At 40.3% G+C, this 16452-nt stretch overlaps 1 protein-coding gene across 8 annotated transcripts in view; it reads right to left on the bottom strand.

Annotated features, from left to right (window-relative positions):
* Positions 1-16452, bottom strand: part of TSC1 (TSC complex subunit 1) — a 53245-nt gene that overhangs the window by 25132 nt on the left and 11661 nt on the right. For 7 of the 8 annotated variants that reach the window (XM_058445595.1, XM_058445596.1, XM_032165503.2 and 4 more), the window contains 6 exons: positions 12225-12410; positions 10658-10761; positions 9040-9192; positions 6844-6988; positions 5316-5470; positions 4860-4933 (listed from right to left, as the gene is read on the bottom strand). In XM_058445595.1, coding sequence (XP_058301578.1) covers positions 4860-4933; positions 5316-5470; positions 6844-6988; positions 9040-9192; positions 10658-10761; positions 12225-12330 — 737 coding nt within the window. In that variant the 5' untranslated portion in view covers positions 12331-12410. Of the gene's footprint in view, positions 1-4859; positions 4934-5315; positions 5471-6843; positions 6989-8293; positions 8318-9039; positions 9193-10657; positions 10762-12224; positions 12411-16452 lie in introns of those variants that run through there. The other variant, XM_058445597.1, reaches the window with a different exon arrangement.

A 16452-nucleotide genomic window follows, 5' to 3' on the forward strand; every position in this document is an offset into this window, starting at 1 on the left:
TTGTTGTTTTCAAAATTGATTTCAACATTATGACTACCTAAGTACTACTCACGGCTGAGCCACAGAGTATACTATGATATTTCCTTTCTTGTAAGTTTTAATTGTTCTGCTTCTCTTCCTCACTTTTTTGCGTGTCTATTGCTAATTTTTCCTAAACGTATTCTAACAGCTCTGAAACAATGCCTAATATAACTTTTACTAATGAAATGCAAAGAATCCACCAGGATTATTCCTCATCTTCCAGAAGAGCTCCCTTCTGGAGCACTGTCTCCCCGGCTTCAGATTGGACTGGCTGCTCTCAGCACTGCCTGTTATCCTGACACTTTCCCTGGACATGGTCCTGTAAAAGGGTCATGATCAGGCCCCAGTCTCCTGGATTCTGTCTTCCTCCTTCATGATTTTGCTCTTTTTGGTGGAATACATGCTCCAGTGATTAACTGAGGAAGGATATATGGGAAGGAAATTTGAGTCCATGCATATCTAAAAGTGTCTCATATTTGATAGACAAGTTGGCTGGCTATAGAATTCTAGTTGAAAACCTTTTTCTCTCAATTTTGAAGGTATTTCAGAAGCTAACAGCATTCTGATTTCTGATCCTTATTAATGTGATTTCATTTTTTTCTTTCTCTGAAAGGTTAATCCCTGGTACTACAAACTTTTACAATATTGAGACCTGGTGGCATTCTTTTTTATTGATTTAGCTGGGCACCAGGTAAGCCCCTTTAATCTGGAAACTCACGTCCTTCAATCCTAGGATTTTTTTGTTGTTGTATTATTTCTTTCACAAGTTCTTCCTCCACCAAAGTTTTCTATTCTCTCTTTTTCTGAGATGGAGTCTCGCTCTGTCGCCCAGGCTGGAGCGCAGTAGCACGATCTCGGCTCACTGCAACCTCTGCCTCCTGGGTTCAAACGATTCTCCTGCCTCAGCCTCCCAAGTAGCTGGGATTACAGGCACCCACCACCATGCCCGACTAATTTTTTGCAGTTTTAGTAGAGACGAGGTTTCACCATGTTGGCCAGGCTGGTCTTGAACTCCTGACCTTAAGAGATCCACACCCCTCAGCCTCCCAAAGTGCTAGGATTACAGGCGTGAGCCACTGCACCTGGCTCTTCTTTAAAAAAAATTGTTTTTTAATTGGATGCTGGGACTTCCTGAACTGATCATTCTAAGTGTCTATTCTGCTCATATTACCAAGCTCTATCCTTTGGTTCTGCTTTCTGAGATATTTATCTATATCTCAGAAAAGCTGATATCTGAGATATCAACTTTATCTCCCAATTCTTTTACTGAAATGTTTATTTTGGCTATCATTTTTAATTTTGAAGAGTTCTTTTAGTCTCAAAATGGTCTTTTTCTGTGGCATCCTGATGCTTACATATGCACAAACATCTTATCTCTGTGGCTATGATAGATATTTTCTTCTGCTCTATCATTATGGTTTTGTTCTAGCTCTCTTTTCTCCTCTTAATGTTAGTGTCTGTCTTTAGTGTTAAAACCTTCTTCCAAAGCCAAGTAATCTGCCTAGCCAAGGTGAGTGAGGCTCTCTATAAGCTGACTAAGGAGCCTTCCAAGTTAATATAGTTGGTTGAACATATGCACCCAACTGTACAACCTCCTGGAATCCCACTGTCTACAGTAAAGACTTCTTTGTTTTTAAATATAAACCCACAAGGAGGAGAACAGGAGTGAGAGAATAGAACCATAAGTTTTTGAAACTAAAAAACAGACAGGCAGGTGGTAACTGACACTGCAAATCCACAAAAGCAGAATCCTAAGCTGCCACTGTCTCAAAGTGAAGAATCAACTGATTATACTATAGAATCCTTAAAATCGTGAGGAACTTACAGCATCTGATACTTCTGGAACAGGAGATGAGCAGCAGCTAGACAAGGGGAGCTAAAATACTGAAGACAGGGTGAAGACCACTGGAAGAGCAGTCACAACCCCTGGGTCCTGCCCCAACTCTACACTCCCAAGCCAACAGCTCTTTTCTCACCAGAAATCTGGATTATTCTCTAGAGAGAATAAAACAAGGAGTACCTGGATAAGGTATTCCAGAAATAGTTGAGGGCACGAGTGCCATTCCAAATGAGGGGATTAAGTGAAGCATATACATTCTGAATGCCAAGACCACCAACCCTTCCTCACCACCAGTCTCTTTCCCCTCAGAGGCAGTCATACCCTTACTAGCCTGAAAATCAGAAGACTATTTTCTAAAAAATGTGACCAGCTCAAGAAGAAAACAATACCGACACCACTATTTCCAACAGATGCTCAGTTCAACATACAACAAAGCTCAAAGTCAACGAGTCCCACCACTGAGAACAAAGCTGTTTTGTCTCCCCATATATAAACAGTTTACTAGATCCTGGCAGAAGGCCTCAAAGATTTAAAAAGAATAACACAAAACAGAAAAGGAGGAAGCTTAGAAGAAACAGATTATGCAGGGAAAAGAAAACTCCTTATATATGTATACAGTCATGTGTCACTTAATGACAGTGATATGTTCTGAGAAATGCATCATTAGTCAATTTCTTTGTTGTGTGAACATCAGAGTGTACTCATACAAAACTAGATGTTATAGGCTCCTAGGCTACAAACCTGTACAGCATGGTACTGTACTAAATACAGAGGTAACTGTAACACGACACTAGGTATTTGTGTATCTAGACACATCTGAACACAGGAAAGGTACAGTAAAGATGTGGTGGTATAATCTCACAGAACCACCATCATCTATGGAGCTCATCATCAACTGAAATGTCATTATGTGGTGCATGGATGAACTGGATTTCTAGAATGAAAGACAGAGAAAACAGGAAATCAAGCACAAAATAACTAAAGAAAATATCATAGAACTTGAAGAGCTTCCAGCTTGAACAATGAGAATAGATTCATACCAACGTACATCACTGGAAATTTCAGAATATTATGACAACAAAGAGAACTCCCTACCAGCTCCCCTAGAGAAAAACACAGCAAATATAGATGATCAGAAATTCTAAGAGCAACATTGGAAGCAGGGTGGCAATGGAATAATGCCTTCAAATTACTGAATGACTTCAAATTACTGACTCTCAACCTATAAGTCTACACCAGCCAAAACACTGCATCCTTCCTCAAAAAGCTCCTAGAGGATATGTCCTATTAAACAAGAGTAAACCAAGAAAGAAGACAAGATACAGGAAATGGGAGATCCTGCACAGGAGAGGCGATGGAAAGCCCCAGGAGACTAGGATGACAGCTGGGTACTACGCACAGACGAGAACCAGTTTGGATCGGAACAGTACCTGCCAAGAGACAGGCATATCTCAAAGTTCCTGCTGTCCTGAACTATCTTTTTAATGAGGGACAGAGCCAGGTGACCCTGGCCTGTATAACTTGTCTGTACTTAGCTTGTCTTAACTACATACTGATGAAATTCCTACTCTCCCTCCTCTGCCTGATCAGCAGAGGACATTCACTTTATCCCACAGAAGGATTCTGTCTGACCTATTCCTGAGAGCTGAAAGCAGACGCAGAGAGCAGCCTCCCCGCCTGCCATATTTCACACATGTCCAGTGCCTTGCCCTTGCTAGAAGCCTTGCCAGATGCTCTGATGAGGGTAAGCCTTGTGTTTTCCAGACTCACTCATGACCTTGTGCACTGACTTCCCAGAAGGGGCTGTGAAACCTCAGGGACGGTGAAACCACACCAAGACTCAGATGCGCTGCTCCTCCTCTCATCTCCTGGAAACCTTCAACTACTAGTGACAAGACTGCCCTTCTCTTAACCAGGCTTTGCTTCCTAGTCAACTAGCTTTTCAAAACAAAGCAATACCTACAGCAAAACTATAAAAAAAAGCAAGAGAATGATTAAAAGCAACAATGGTAGTTGTCTCTGAGGTAGTAGGGAGAAGAGGGGTTCTCCACGGGGAGCCTCTAAGGTACTGGTAATGTTTTTTTTTAAGCTAGGTGCCAGCTACATGTGTTTTTGTGTTATTATTAAACTTTACATACACATTTTCTATACTTCTCTACATAGATCTCACAATAAACTGCTTTAAGCTGGCTGAGGCTCTGTGTGGTAGAGGCAGTGCTGTGGAGAGCTGAGATTCGCTGTTGGGGGATCAGGCAGTGAGCCAGCTTTTTCAGCAGGAGATCCCCAAGTGTCAATATCCATGGGTCACTTTCCCCAAAAAGCGCCGGGTCCTCTAAGTGGGGAGCATAATAAGCCTGGCTACCAGGCAGAAACAAGCAGAGGGAAGGAGCTGGGCCTCCCACAGCTCAGCCTGTACATTTTCTTTATCTCCCTCACTCAGTCTTACCCTCAGTTCCAGTCTCCACTGTGCCTGGAATCCTTCAATCAAGGGACTCAAAGGTTCGGTTTTTCCAGAGAACATACCTGGGGGCCTCTGTGGGGCCCTGGGGAGAATGGTAGTCAACTGGCTTTGCAGAATGGAGAAAGGACCTCAGGGACCCCAAATACTTAATATAGGACTCCCTGAAGTCCTTTCTCCATTCTGCAAAGCCAGATTTATATATATGCTAAATTGTTTTTCTGCAGTCCCCTTGTTTTTAGCCATATGCTTCACCTCCTGCATCGCCCCATCACTGGCACTACTGAGGTGTAAGCCTTTCTGGGGGACAGGCACTTGTGCTGCAACTTTCTCCACTCTACTAAATGTTATTAGTCCTCTGCCTGTGAAGAGTATGTTTTAAACTCACACAAATTTTTAGCTGTACGAGTGCTTCCAAGTGGACTGATTCTGTAAGTAGAACATCTATATTCCCAAATATACTTCAACAGAGATTACCTCCTAGATCACATTTTCAGTCTCTCAAAAGATTCTTTAAAATTTTGACACTAGTTTCTATACCTTCGAGGGTCCAGTTCATGGTCCTTGGATCCAGTCACTAATTCCGGATGAATTCGCACATGCTCCATCATTGGCTAGAAGAGTTGGGTTGACAAATTATAAAGGGCTGAATGTTTGTGGAACATCCAAATGATGGAATATTAGTTGACAATAAAAAGGAATGAAGTACTGATACATGTCACAACACGGATGGAACCTTGAAAACATTATACTGAGTGAAAGACGCCAGTCACAAAAGACCGTATATTATATAATCCCATTTATACGAAATGTCCAGAATAGGCAAATCTATTAAGACAGAAAACAGATTAGTGGCTGCCTAGGGATTGGAGTGGGGAGGAAGAAAACTGAATTTCTTTTCAAAATTTCCCTATCTGCCATTAAATACAAAAGGTATAAATGCAGCCTATCTAAACAGTATGCTAAGTAGCAAACAAACAAGCAGTTTTAATTTACCTTGACCACTTCTTCGAAAGTCTCCAGGTTTTCTTTCATACTGTAATGAGAACGCAAAAAGGAGACAAAGTTGCAAGGGTACATTCCATAAAGGCGATGAAAGAGTGCGTACACACTGGCATGGAGATGGACGAGATAGACTTCCGCCACGTGGCCTAGAAAAGGAACCCGTTGAGAAGAGCCTCTTAGTTGGACACAGATTGAGGAGTGCAAAACAGATATAAACAAGTGGCTGCCAGCATGACTTTTTATCTATGTATATTCCCACCTCACTCCAAAGACAGGAAGAGTGGTTTTCTAAAATGCAAACAAATCTGAACACACCAGACACCCTTATTTCAAATCCATCAGTGGCTCCCTATAAGCTTTGGATAAACTCCAATCTACTACTGTGATCCATGAAGGCTCCTCCTGATCTAACTTCTGCCCTCCTTGTCAGGCACTGCCCAAAAAGGATCCCAAATATTCTCACAATACTGAACTATCTTTATGATGATACCTCTCTGCAAAATTTATACTTCTCCATTGCTGAGTTAAGTATGAGCTTCTTGAGAAAAAAACTGTCTTACTCATCTCTCCGTGCTTTGCACTGGACCTGATATTTAACAAGCACTCAATATTTACAGAATGAATGTGTGAGACTCTTTTAAATCAGTATGTGGTCTTAGCTATGCAGATTTCTAACTACAGAGTGAAAAAAACTATTATCTAGAAATTAGCTTAAAGAACTAAGAGTGAAAGAAACCGAACGTCTTAATTTAGCCTTACCTAGACCCTGTGGAAACCCACGGCCACCGTATACATAAAGGTCCTCCACAATAATGGACAGACAATTCCTTTTTCCCAAAGATCCTACGAAACAAGCAGGCACCACGTGGGCCTATGCTTGTAATTTAATCCTATACAGGAAGCCACGGTGTTCTGTCTCACAGGTCTGACATACTTCATCCTTTTGATAGAAATACCTCACACTGGGATAACCCAAAGATTCCAAATTTCACATGCTTACAGCTTCTGATCCCTTTGATAGAGCTCTGCTACCTGCCGATAGGGAAAAAAAAAAAACCACTGCATTTGAAGTTGGAGTGCTAATCAGGACACACCGCATTTCCCTCTGACTCCTACAGGTACAATGAGCGGGTTCTCAGAACCTGACATTTGCGTTCTGTCACAACAGAGCAGCCAAGGAAGACAGAAATGTCCCACAAGCTTAGTCCTGTACTGCTGCAATACAGACGGAGGCTGCTTTTCAGTTTATCAACAATCATACAGTTTTACATCCTACCGCTCAATTTCTCTGACAACCAATCCTTTTAAGCCAACAAAATAAAAAAGTTATCTTAACAGTCATGTTTCTTCTGTGTGCCTGTGGTGGATGCACCCAAGGTATTCCCTCATCTGTCTGGTGAAAACCACTCATTTCAGCTATAAAAGTCTACATGTCCATTCCTTACAGCATATGAGCAATTAATCAATAATGAAAGCATTCACCTTACAGGGCCCAATAGGTATATGAGGAGATCTGTACCTGGTTTCTTCAGGCACCATGATGATAGACGGCCAAAAATGTCAAAGAAATCAAGAAGATGCTGTTTCCCAGACTGTGGAATCATCGGTAGCATGGTTATCAACACCAAGACGCCTGTTGTGAGGACGACGACGTCAGTGTCCATCTGCAGGAGAAAAGGTCAAACAGGAAACGTCTGTCAGGCACTGGCACCAGGATTGGCATTGTACAGTACGTGAAGAGGCTCTAAACACTGAGAGAATTACAAATCACAAGTTGACTCACATACTCATTTCCCTATCCCTAAGGATTACTGAGGGGATAACATTCAAACAGACTCAACAGGAACACTGAGCCCCAACTCTACTGTAATGAGTCAGTGAGGACCATTTACAACACACCTATGCAAAGGCATCCGGGAGATGAGTTCAAACTTGACTTGGGGACACCTAAGTCCTAAAGCCTTAGGATGCCCTATTGATAGCACTTGGATGAAAACAAAAGGAGCTGCTTTTCAACAAAACACAGGAGCACTGCTCTGTTTTCATTCACTCAACCAAATCCTAAGATATTTACTTTTTGTTAATTAAAAAAAAAAAAAACACTACACATTGACAAGTAACTTACTATTTTTTAAAGAACTACGACAGAAGTATAATTGAAGGAGAAATTCATATAGCACTAACAAGTCAACTTAAAGGCTCACTTCAAAGCAGTATTTAGAGACCAGTAAATTAAAAAAAATACATATGGAAACCTTTCAGCATGCCTATAGTTTAAATATTAAGTCAAATAAATAACTTCAGGCTAACTGAAGACACTGAACACCCAATGGATACTCAATCAACTCTGACTAGCTAGCTACAGCAGCTCACCTGACCCATAATTAAATCATGAATGTTTGCGAGGTAGATGAAATTCAGATTTATGAAACAAGATATTAATCAAAAGACTACTATGTAGGTTAAGACGTCCATTATTCCTATTAGAATAGGAATCTATGAGTCTGGGAACAAAGTTTTAAATATATTTTGATTTTTACATCAAGCATCAAGCCTTTCATTATGGAAGATACCCAGTAAGAATAATATATTGGTAGGAGAATTGAGAATATATGAGACTATATAATGATTCTCAGCAAAAAGAACTAGCCCTGATTTCATTTATCCTAACAGTCTAACTGAAGACTTATCCATGACTAATATTCAAAACTTACTCTTCTGGAAAAGATAAGTGTTTTGCAATCTGAACTAAATGATGTGCCTCAAAATTAGATTATATTCTCATCAATCCATTTAGATGATATTCTCACCAATCCATTAACTAGATTATATTCTCATCAATCCATTTGCTTAAAAAACATTAAGTTGTTAAAACTGTTCCTATTTTTTCTGAATCAAATGCATGTTTTTATAATACCCTGCTGATGTGACTCCTTGGGACCCACCTCTAGGGATAATAAAAGAGTTACCCTTCTTGGCAGACACAAAAATCAATTTGCATGGTGCTGTATCAGATGAATCCAATGGTACTGCCATCCTGGAACAAATACTATTGGATATTTTCATGTCTCTGTGAGGTACAGGCAGTTAATATTAACCACATTTTCTTATTTTATAGATAGAAAACAAGTCCAGGAACTAAAACAGATTAAACAAATAACCCTGAGTATGGCTGCACGCCACTGTTAAAACTAAAACCATAAAGTTCGATTTAGATTTTGACTCCCTGTATAGAAAAATGCACTAAATTTAGTGCAAAAAATAGAATGCAACTAGTAGAACTTACATCAACAAAGTCTTAATTATAGCTGCAACCAGACCGTACTCCTAAATAGTTAACAGAAACTTTAAGCCCTTTTTCTATTAGCTAAAAGATAATTTAGAAACAGGGATTCCCAAGAGATAATCCAGGATATTTTTAAATGAGGGAAGGCTAAACGATGATGAAATCAGAGGTTTGGAATAATGTAACATTGAACCCATCTGATCGAAATTTTTCCATATTTGCGTGGACAAGGTATTCAATAGTCATAGTGATATATTTGGGAACTTACTAAGTACCAACTCTGGACAACATTATATTTGAGAAAAGCCAAATGCCTAGAAGGTTTTAAACTCTAAAAGTTAAAATCTAGCTTCCTTGCTTTAAGTTACTTAGAATTTCAGAAACTATACTCCTAAAGCCATTTCATTCGAATCCTTACAAACATCCTACCTTGAGACATTTTAGTAAAGAAGGCAAAAGAGGTGCTTGAGAGAGCTTATGCTTCCAAGATGGCTGCAGTCTTATGACATGACCCAGTAACGAGAGGATGGATAAACGAGTGGCGGCTTTGCCCACATATTCATTAATCCTGTCCAAGAGGTGCTGAAAATGTAAAAGAACAAGGGAAATCCTCACATGAATGTATGAAGTTAACACAAATAAAGACAGCAATGATGTGCTCCAATCTCTTAAGTCTTGTCTCTAATGTAAAGCAAGGGTCATGCAGATAAAAGATCAAATTCAAGATTTTAACCACGTTAGCAAACAAAACACTGCTGCATTTGGCCTGACAAAAGGCAGCCAGTTTGCAACTCATGAAAAAGGATCCTGCAATACACGTATGCAAAAAGGGGGAGACTTGTTCACAGTCCCTCAATAACCAATAGTCCCAAACTGTCATAGGTTATTGAAGCCACAAGGGGATCCTGCTGGAAGCAGCCACCTATTGCTAGAGCAACCCAAACTACATGGTTTGGCCTCAAGTATCAATTAGGTAGTAGAAGTTACAATTCAGACCAGAGTAAATAAAAAAACAAGATGGGCCAGGCGCAGTGGCTCATGCCTGCAATCCCTGCACTTTGGGAGGCTAAGGCAGGAGGACAGCTTGAGGCCAGGAGTTCGAGGTTACAGTGAGCTATGATTGTGCCACCACGCTCCAGTCTGGAGAACTGAATGCGACCCCACCTCTTTCAAAAACAAAACATAACAAGATGTACTGTGAAAGGCATGCAATACAAGGTCTTCAAATCCTGGGGAAGCTGCTCTCATATACACACTTAAGACTTACCAAAGTCTGCAATAACCATGTTTTATTAGCTACTTACTAAAAACAAAAGGAAAACATGAAAGAGCCCTCCAAGTGCCTGGTGCTAGGAAACAAGACTGATTAATTTGCCATGTTAGTCCTTTGTACTTGAAGCTTTTCCATATTGATAAAAGTCTAAAAATTCTATTCAAAGTATGGGTTGAAAGATGGGTATCTATGGGCCAAATCATCACTATATAGTTATAGTACAGAAAATATAAGATTTCTTTAAACAAGATCTTTTTTTTTTTTTTTTTGAGACAGAGTTTCCCTCTTGTTGCCCTGGAGTGCAATGGCGCAATCTCAGGTCACTGCAACCTCCGCCTCCCAGGTTCAAGCAATTCTCCTGCCTCAGCTTCCTAAGTAGCTGAGATTATAGGTGCCCACCATCACGCCCAGCTAATTTTTTGTATTTTTTAGTAGAGATGGGGTTTCACTATGTTGGCAAGGCTGGTCTCAAACTCGTGACCCCTGGCAATCCACCCGCCTTGGCCTCCTAAGGGGATTACAGGCGTGAGCCACCACGCCCGGCCCAAACAAGATCTTTAACAGTCTCTGAAATATGTTTTATTTTGTAAACTTTTCAAGAATCATGGGTCCTACAAAGTAATTTTTATATATAGGTATAAACTGGGAACAATGTCATCAGTGGCACACAGAAATCAAAAGAATAAGCTCAGGACAAGTTGCACAGTGGCCATGCAGAGAAGCTGTTGTACTCATGGAGAACATATGAAATGCCTATGATATTTCAGCCATTACCTTGTCATGTGGCTCTTGCAAGGTGGTCAGGATGTGCAATGCCGGCTGAGAGTTGGTTTCCAGGTAATAATCCACCAAGGTGTTTACAAGCATAGGACCACGGTCTAAATCAAGAAAAGGGCAATGGATGATACTTATTCCCCTTAACATCCTAAATTTACCTTACACAGCTGCCTGTCACAAAATCTAGAAAATGTTTCTTTATATGCTATTCTAAGTTTTACGCAGCATTACATTTCTGCCTTCTAAATTTAATAATAGGATAATTCCAAGCTTATTTGCCTAAATATGCATAAAAACATATGAAGTCATTTTTATTGCTTTTTTTTTTTTTTGAGATGGAGTCTCACTCTGTTGCCAGGCTGGAGTGCAGTGGCACAATCTCAGCTTACTGCAACCTCTGCCTCCTGGGTTCAAGCAATTCTCGTGCCTCAGCCTCCCGAGTAGCTAGCTGGGATTACAGGCACCTGCCGCCACGCCCAGCTAATTTTTGTATTTTTAGTAGAGATGGGGTTTCACCACGTTGGCCAACATGGTCTCAATCTCCTGACCTTGTGATCCACCTGCCTCGGCCTTCCCAAGTGCTAGGATTACAGGCGTGAGCCGCCACACCTGGCCCTTTATTGCTTTTTTAATTACAAAAAATAATCTATATCTATTGTTAAAAATTCAGGCTATGTAAAAGTACATATAATAAAAATGAAAGTGCTCCTCACCACCTGCCTCCAAACCCACTCTTCACAGATAAACACCCTTAAGTTTAGAAGTTTAGAGTGTGTCTCTTCAAACCCTTTTCTACTTGTATAACCACACGCACACAGCCCTCATGTCCACAGACACAGACACAGTTTGTGCATGTGTGTGTTTTTTTCCACGGAACAATGTGTTGTAACCACCTTCCCACGTCAGCATCTATGGCCTATTTCATTTCTTTCCGTCCTCCTAGTGTTGCACTGCATGGCTCTACATAACTAATTTAACCATTCACCTACTGAAGGATACTTGGGTTTTTCCAATTTTTCACTATATTTCACTCGAAGTTGTAATAAGATACAGATTCTTATAAATGGCCCAAATGGTATGTGTTTTAAAACTGATGACTGATACTCCAAAAGGCTGAACATCAATTCATCTTCCTGCTAACAGTGCCCATTTCTATATTCAATATTTAATTTTGCCAATCTGGTAGGCAAAAAAGGGTACTATTTAAATTTGTATTTCTCATATTAAAAAGAGGTTAACACTTTTCATATTAAAAACCACATATATGATCTACAGTTAAAGCGACATCTGGAATTTGCTTTAAAATATTTGGCGGGTGGGAGAGTCAGGGAGGAAAGAATTTGAAACTGGGTTCATGGGGTTCACTGCATGATTCTTACTTCATGTGTGTGCATACTTGAGTATTTCCATAATTGAAAGTTTAAAACACATATAGATAATCTCTTTGGGTGTTTAAAAAACTCTTCAGAAGATGAAAACTAAAATGTATCAGCAGGATTCTAGTGGCTCTAAGTCAATCTCTTCTTTCTAGCAGATAAGCTAAAAAGGATATTATTTTGCTAACCAGAATTGAGGTTCTCTTTAAAGACAGCTGTCACGTCGTCCCGCACACCCAGCATGGGGGAGTCCAGCATGGCCAGAAGCTCCCCGACATTCGCTTGTTGGGCCATTCTCTCGCTCGAAGGCGCTGTGCCGGCTCCAAGACGTGTGCTACAGGTTCTGAAGGTTCTTCATTGGGGCCACTACCAAACTGAGAAAAAGGAAGATGAACAGTCACTAAGTGGCCCCATTTTTCTCCACAAAAAAAAATACCTGCAAGACAAACCAATCCATGTGTTCGATGCAATGGGAAGTTTGGCCAGAATTCTCTGATTCAAACAGTGAGTACACTTAGCTGATAAAAGAAGATAAAGTGTATGAATAATTCTTTGGCGAGTTTATGAAGAGGGTTTCTACAAAATATAACAATCAGAAAGAAACCTTAAAAACTGATAACAGTCACAGCAACTTAATGATAGGATCAAATCTAAGTTTTATTTCTACTTCTGATTCTACCTTGGGTTTTGGCTAAGACCACATTTATATTTCAAATTATTGCTCTAAAAAGCAGACAGTCTTTTTTCAGCAGAAGAACTAAATGCATACTATTTCCTTCTTGACAATCTCATCAATGGCTGAGAGTTAGTACAGCTAGTTAGGCCACAAGTCTGTGAAGTCCAACATCTAGCATAAACTGGGGATCATTTCTCCGTTTTAGCATATACCTCTCAACTGAGACATCTAATTGCACACCCAAATACCACTGGCTACAGGGAGGTATCCATAGATGGGATCATCAGGGCAAACCTTCAAAAACTCGCCCTTCAAAACCTGGTAGTAGAGCAGCTGCTTTATCTTGATATACACAAAATGCAGCTCATTCCCCAAGTGTAACTATACACACTTATGATTTCTCTCCCACTTTGATCTCTGAGGCTGTATTTGTTAAAACAAGTAACAACAGTTATCATTCATAAGCACTGTACACCTTTTACAAACATCATTGTATATACTCCTAATATGACCACCATGTAATTGGCACTTTTGTCTCCATTGTACAGGGAGCAGAATGGAGATCAAGCCATTTGTTCTGGGTCACAAAGCTAGCAAGAGGCAAAACCAGAGGAGAAAAACTGATATTGGAACCTAGATATGCCTGACTCCAAAGCCCCAAGCCCTTAAGTGTCACACTAAGCTAACCTGTGGTTTTGATCATCACAGCAACTCTGTGATGTGATGTGAGCAGGTATCATCCTTATTTTACACATGGGGATATGCATGCCCAGAGAGGATAAAACTTCCTTTTCTTTCAGTAAGTGTAAGTTGTAGTTCTTAAGCTTCAATGTGCATCGAAACCACCTGGGATACTTGCTAGAAATGCAATACCTGGGCCCCTTCCAAAACTGTATTTTGGGCTCAGGTAATTCTTAAAGTGAGACACATTATTTTTGAGAAACACTATGATAAAGAAAAATCCAACTAAAGAGTTAAGCTGAGGCCAGATGTAGTGGCTGAGGCCAGGCATGGTGGCTCACGCTTGTAATCCCAGCACAGTGGGAGGCCGAGGCAGGCGGACCACCTAAGGTCAGGAGTTCGAGACCAACCTGGCCAACATGGTGAAGCCCCATCTCTACTAAAAATACAAAAATTAGCTGGTGTGGTGTTGTGCACCGGGCTGGAGGCAGGAGAACACTTAGCCTGGAGGAGGTTGCAGTATCAAGGTCATCCACTGCACTCACCTGGCAAAAACAAACCCGTGAGATAAGCTCCTTCTGCAAGAATGCCAAATTTAAATTAGCAATGACCCCAAAAACTGCCAGGTATTAATTTGCTATCATCTATATTCTTATTTAATTACAATCTTGTGACATTCACTGACTTTGGCTCTTAATTAGAAGTTCATTTATCAGAACAATCAATTAAAATGTCTAAATGCCTTTCTGATACCATGATATAGGAAGTTGCTGACTCATATCTGTAAATAAAAATCTTACAAGTAAATCACATAGGAAGTTAATTTCAAAGGGCTCCAAAATGTGAGACCACCGTTGGTAAGAGTCTACCGTAAAAGTTCAAAACAGAAAAGCAATTAGATGGTATCACGTACATATAAACACTCGCTGCATAGTACCTATATATTATCATAAAAAATACCAGTAAAAATCTTTGGGCCACCACTTTCAAGATGACTTTTTAATGGCACACTTGTCTAGCTAACCCCCACATTGATTTCTACTTCAGGTAAATCACAAATGATTCTCAATTAGTGACAAAGAATGTTGTTCATAAATTTAAAAGTATCTTGTCCCTAAGTTTGGTTTTGTTTCAATAAAACCGTTACTTACCTACTATCTGTCTAGAGAGACTCTGAGTTTGCCTTCTGTGTAGTCAGAAGATGATAATGTCAGATCTGGTCCTCCAAATGCAGGCAGCCCCAGAGCCCGGAGTGACATGAGCTCAATTTTAAACAAAGATGGCGCCCATCCAGTCAACTTGGCGATAGTGTGGGCTAATCAGCTTGGGCTACCTAGCTTGTTTTTCCATTTGCAAAGTAAGGTTTTATTCTAAAACACATTAGAAACACATTTTGGCAACAAGTTTTTCTCTCTGGTTCCAAAATCCTACTGTCGGCCGCGTTGGTGGTATAGTGGTGAGCAAAGCTGCCTTCCAAAATTCTACTGTTTACCATAGCTTTTAATCTCCAGGAAAAATATAAACATTGGGTTTTATGTGAGATTCTTTGCATAAGTGGCTCAAGTTCAAGCATTTTTGACATTCTAAAAAGCCCTCCTAAGAGTTAAATCATAGCTTTTGGAATCAATCCCACAACTAGAATATCTCCTTTTTAAGCACATTCAAACATTTGAGGGTACAGTAAGTGCAAGGTGTTAAGCAGGTAAAACAGACTTAGCCAGTGCAATGAAGAATTATATGTTTTATAGCAGAAAAAAAGACATGGTTCAATATGTGCACAAAAAAGGGGAAGAAACCAGCCCAACTTGGACTCAGTCAGGGGTGGTGGTAGTGATGGATGAAATGCACACATGTTAAACACACTTTACAGCCTATAGAAGACTGGCTGAGAAAAGTCAATTAAAGATTAGCACCACAGACACAATGAAGCATCAGTGTGTTAGCCACAAAAGTCTCTACCATAAGTCTCTTTTCCATTTTGGAAGTAACTCACCATAGAAAATAGCCATACAGGAGAAGTTAAAAGACAGCAACTGGGTGAATGGATTTCTGTATCCTATATGATAAAGCAATATTCCATTTAGTTTAATATTATCTTTAGTGGCCACATACAGTGCACAGTGCAGTGCTGTAGATGATGCTAGTCATATTCAGAAGGCATGACCTTCAAGGCCAATCTCCACTCCAAAATCCATCACTCTGCCATCTTCTGGATCTCAGTAAAAGGTACTACCATCAGTCTAAAGCAAACACTCAGGTGACTCCTTGACTCTTTCACCACCCCCACCACCATATCTAATCCATCAGCAAACCCTTTGCTATCACCTCAGTCGAAGCCCCCATCATCTCTCAGAGACAAGGGAGCAGCAGCCCCCCTCACTACTCTCCCTGCTTGTATTCATGCTACCCTACAAAATTCATTTGCCACCAAATAACCAAAAGAGACACTGAGATATAAACATCAGAATCTCACTCCTCTGTTTAAAATCATCCAATGGCTTCCCATGGAATTAATAAGAGCCAATAACATTATGGAACTTATGAAACTCATGAGTAGCCTAGAAGGCCTCATAAGATCCAGCCAGTTATTAACCTCCCAACCCCCCTCTGCCTCTTCATTCCTCTGTTCTAGTCCCAGTCTTCCCAAACACAGGAATACTGGTTCTTTCTTGCTCAAGGTCTTTGCACTTGCTGTTCCCTCTATGCATGAAACACTCTTCTCCCACATCCTTGCACAGCTGACTGTCTCGCAGATATCTGATGGGCCTCCCCTGACCACCCAATCTAAAGCAGCAGGGAGGTTCTTAGTCATCACTTTTCAATAAAAGATACTTTGTAATTCATGAGAAACCCTGAACTAAGTTTAAACTATACAACTAGTAACCAGATTTGATCCAACAATACTTATGATCTCAAAAAACATGGAAAGCAGGGATCTGCCAAAGTTCAGTTTCAGTCTCTATACTCAGCCAAAATCTGGTGGCTGTCTGGCTTTGGCTTTGGTGCTTTTTTCTGTTTGTTTTTAATTGAGACAGAGTCTCGCTCTGTCACTCAGACTA

Source organism: Hylobates moloch, unplaced genomic scaffold (genome assembly GCF_009828535.3).
Source record: "Hylobates moloch isolate HMO894 unplaced genomic scaffold, HMol_V3 SCAFFOLD_10, whole genome shotgun sequence".
NCBI lineage: Eukaryota > Metazoa > Chordata > Mammalia > Primates > Hylobatidae > Hylobates > Hylobates moloch.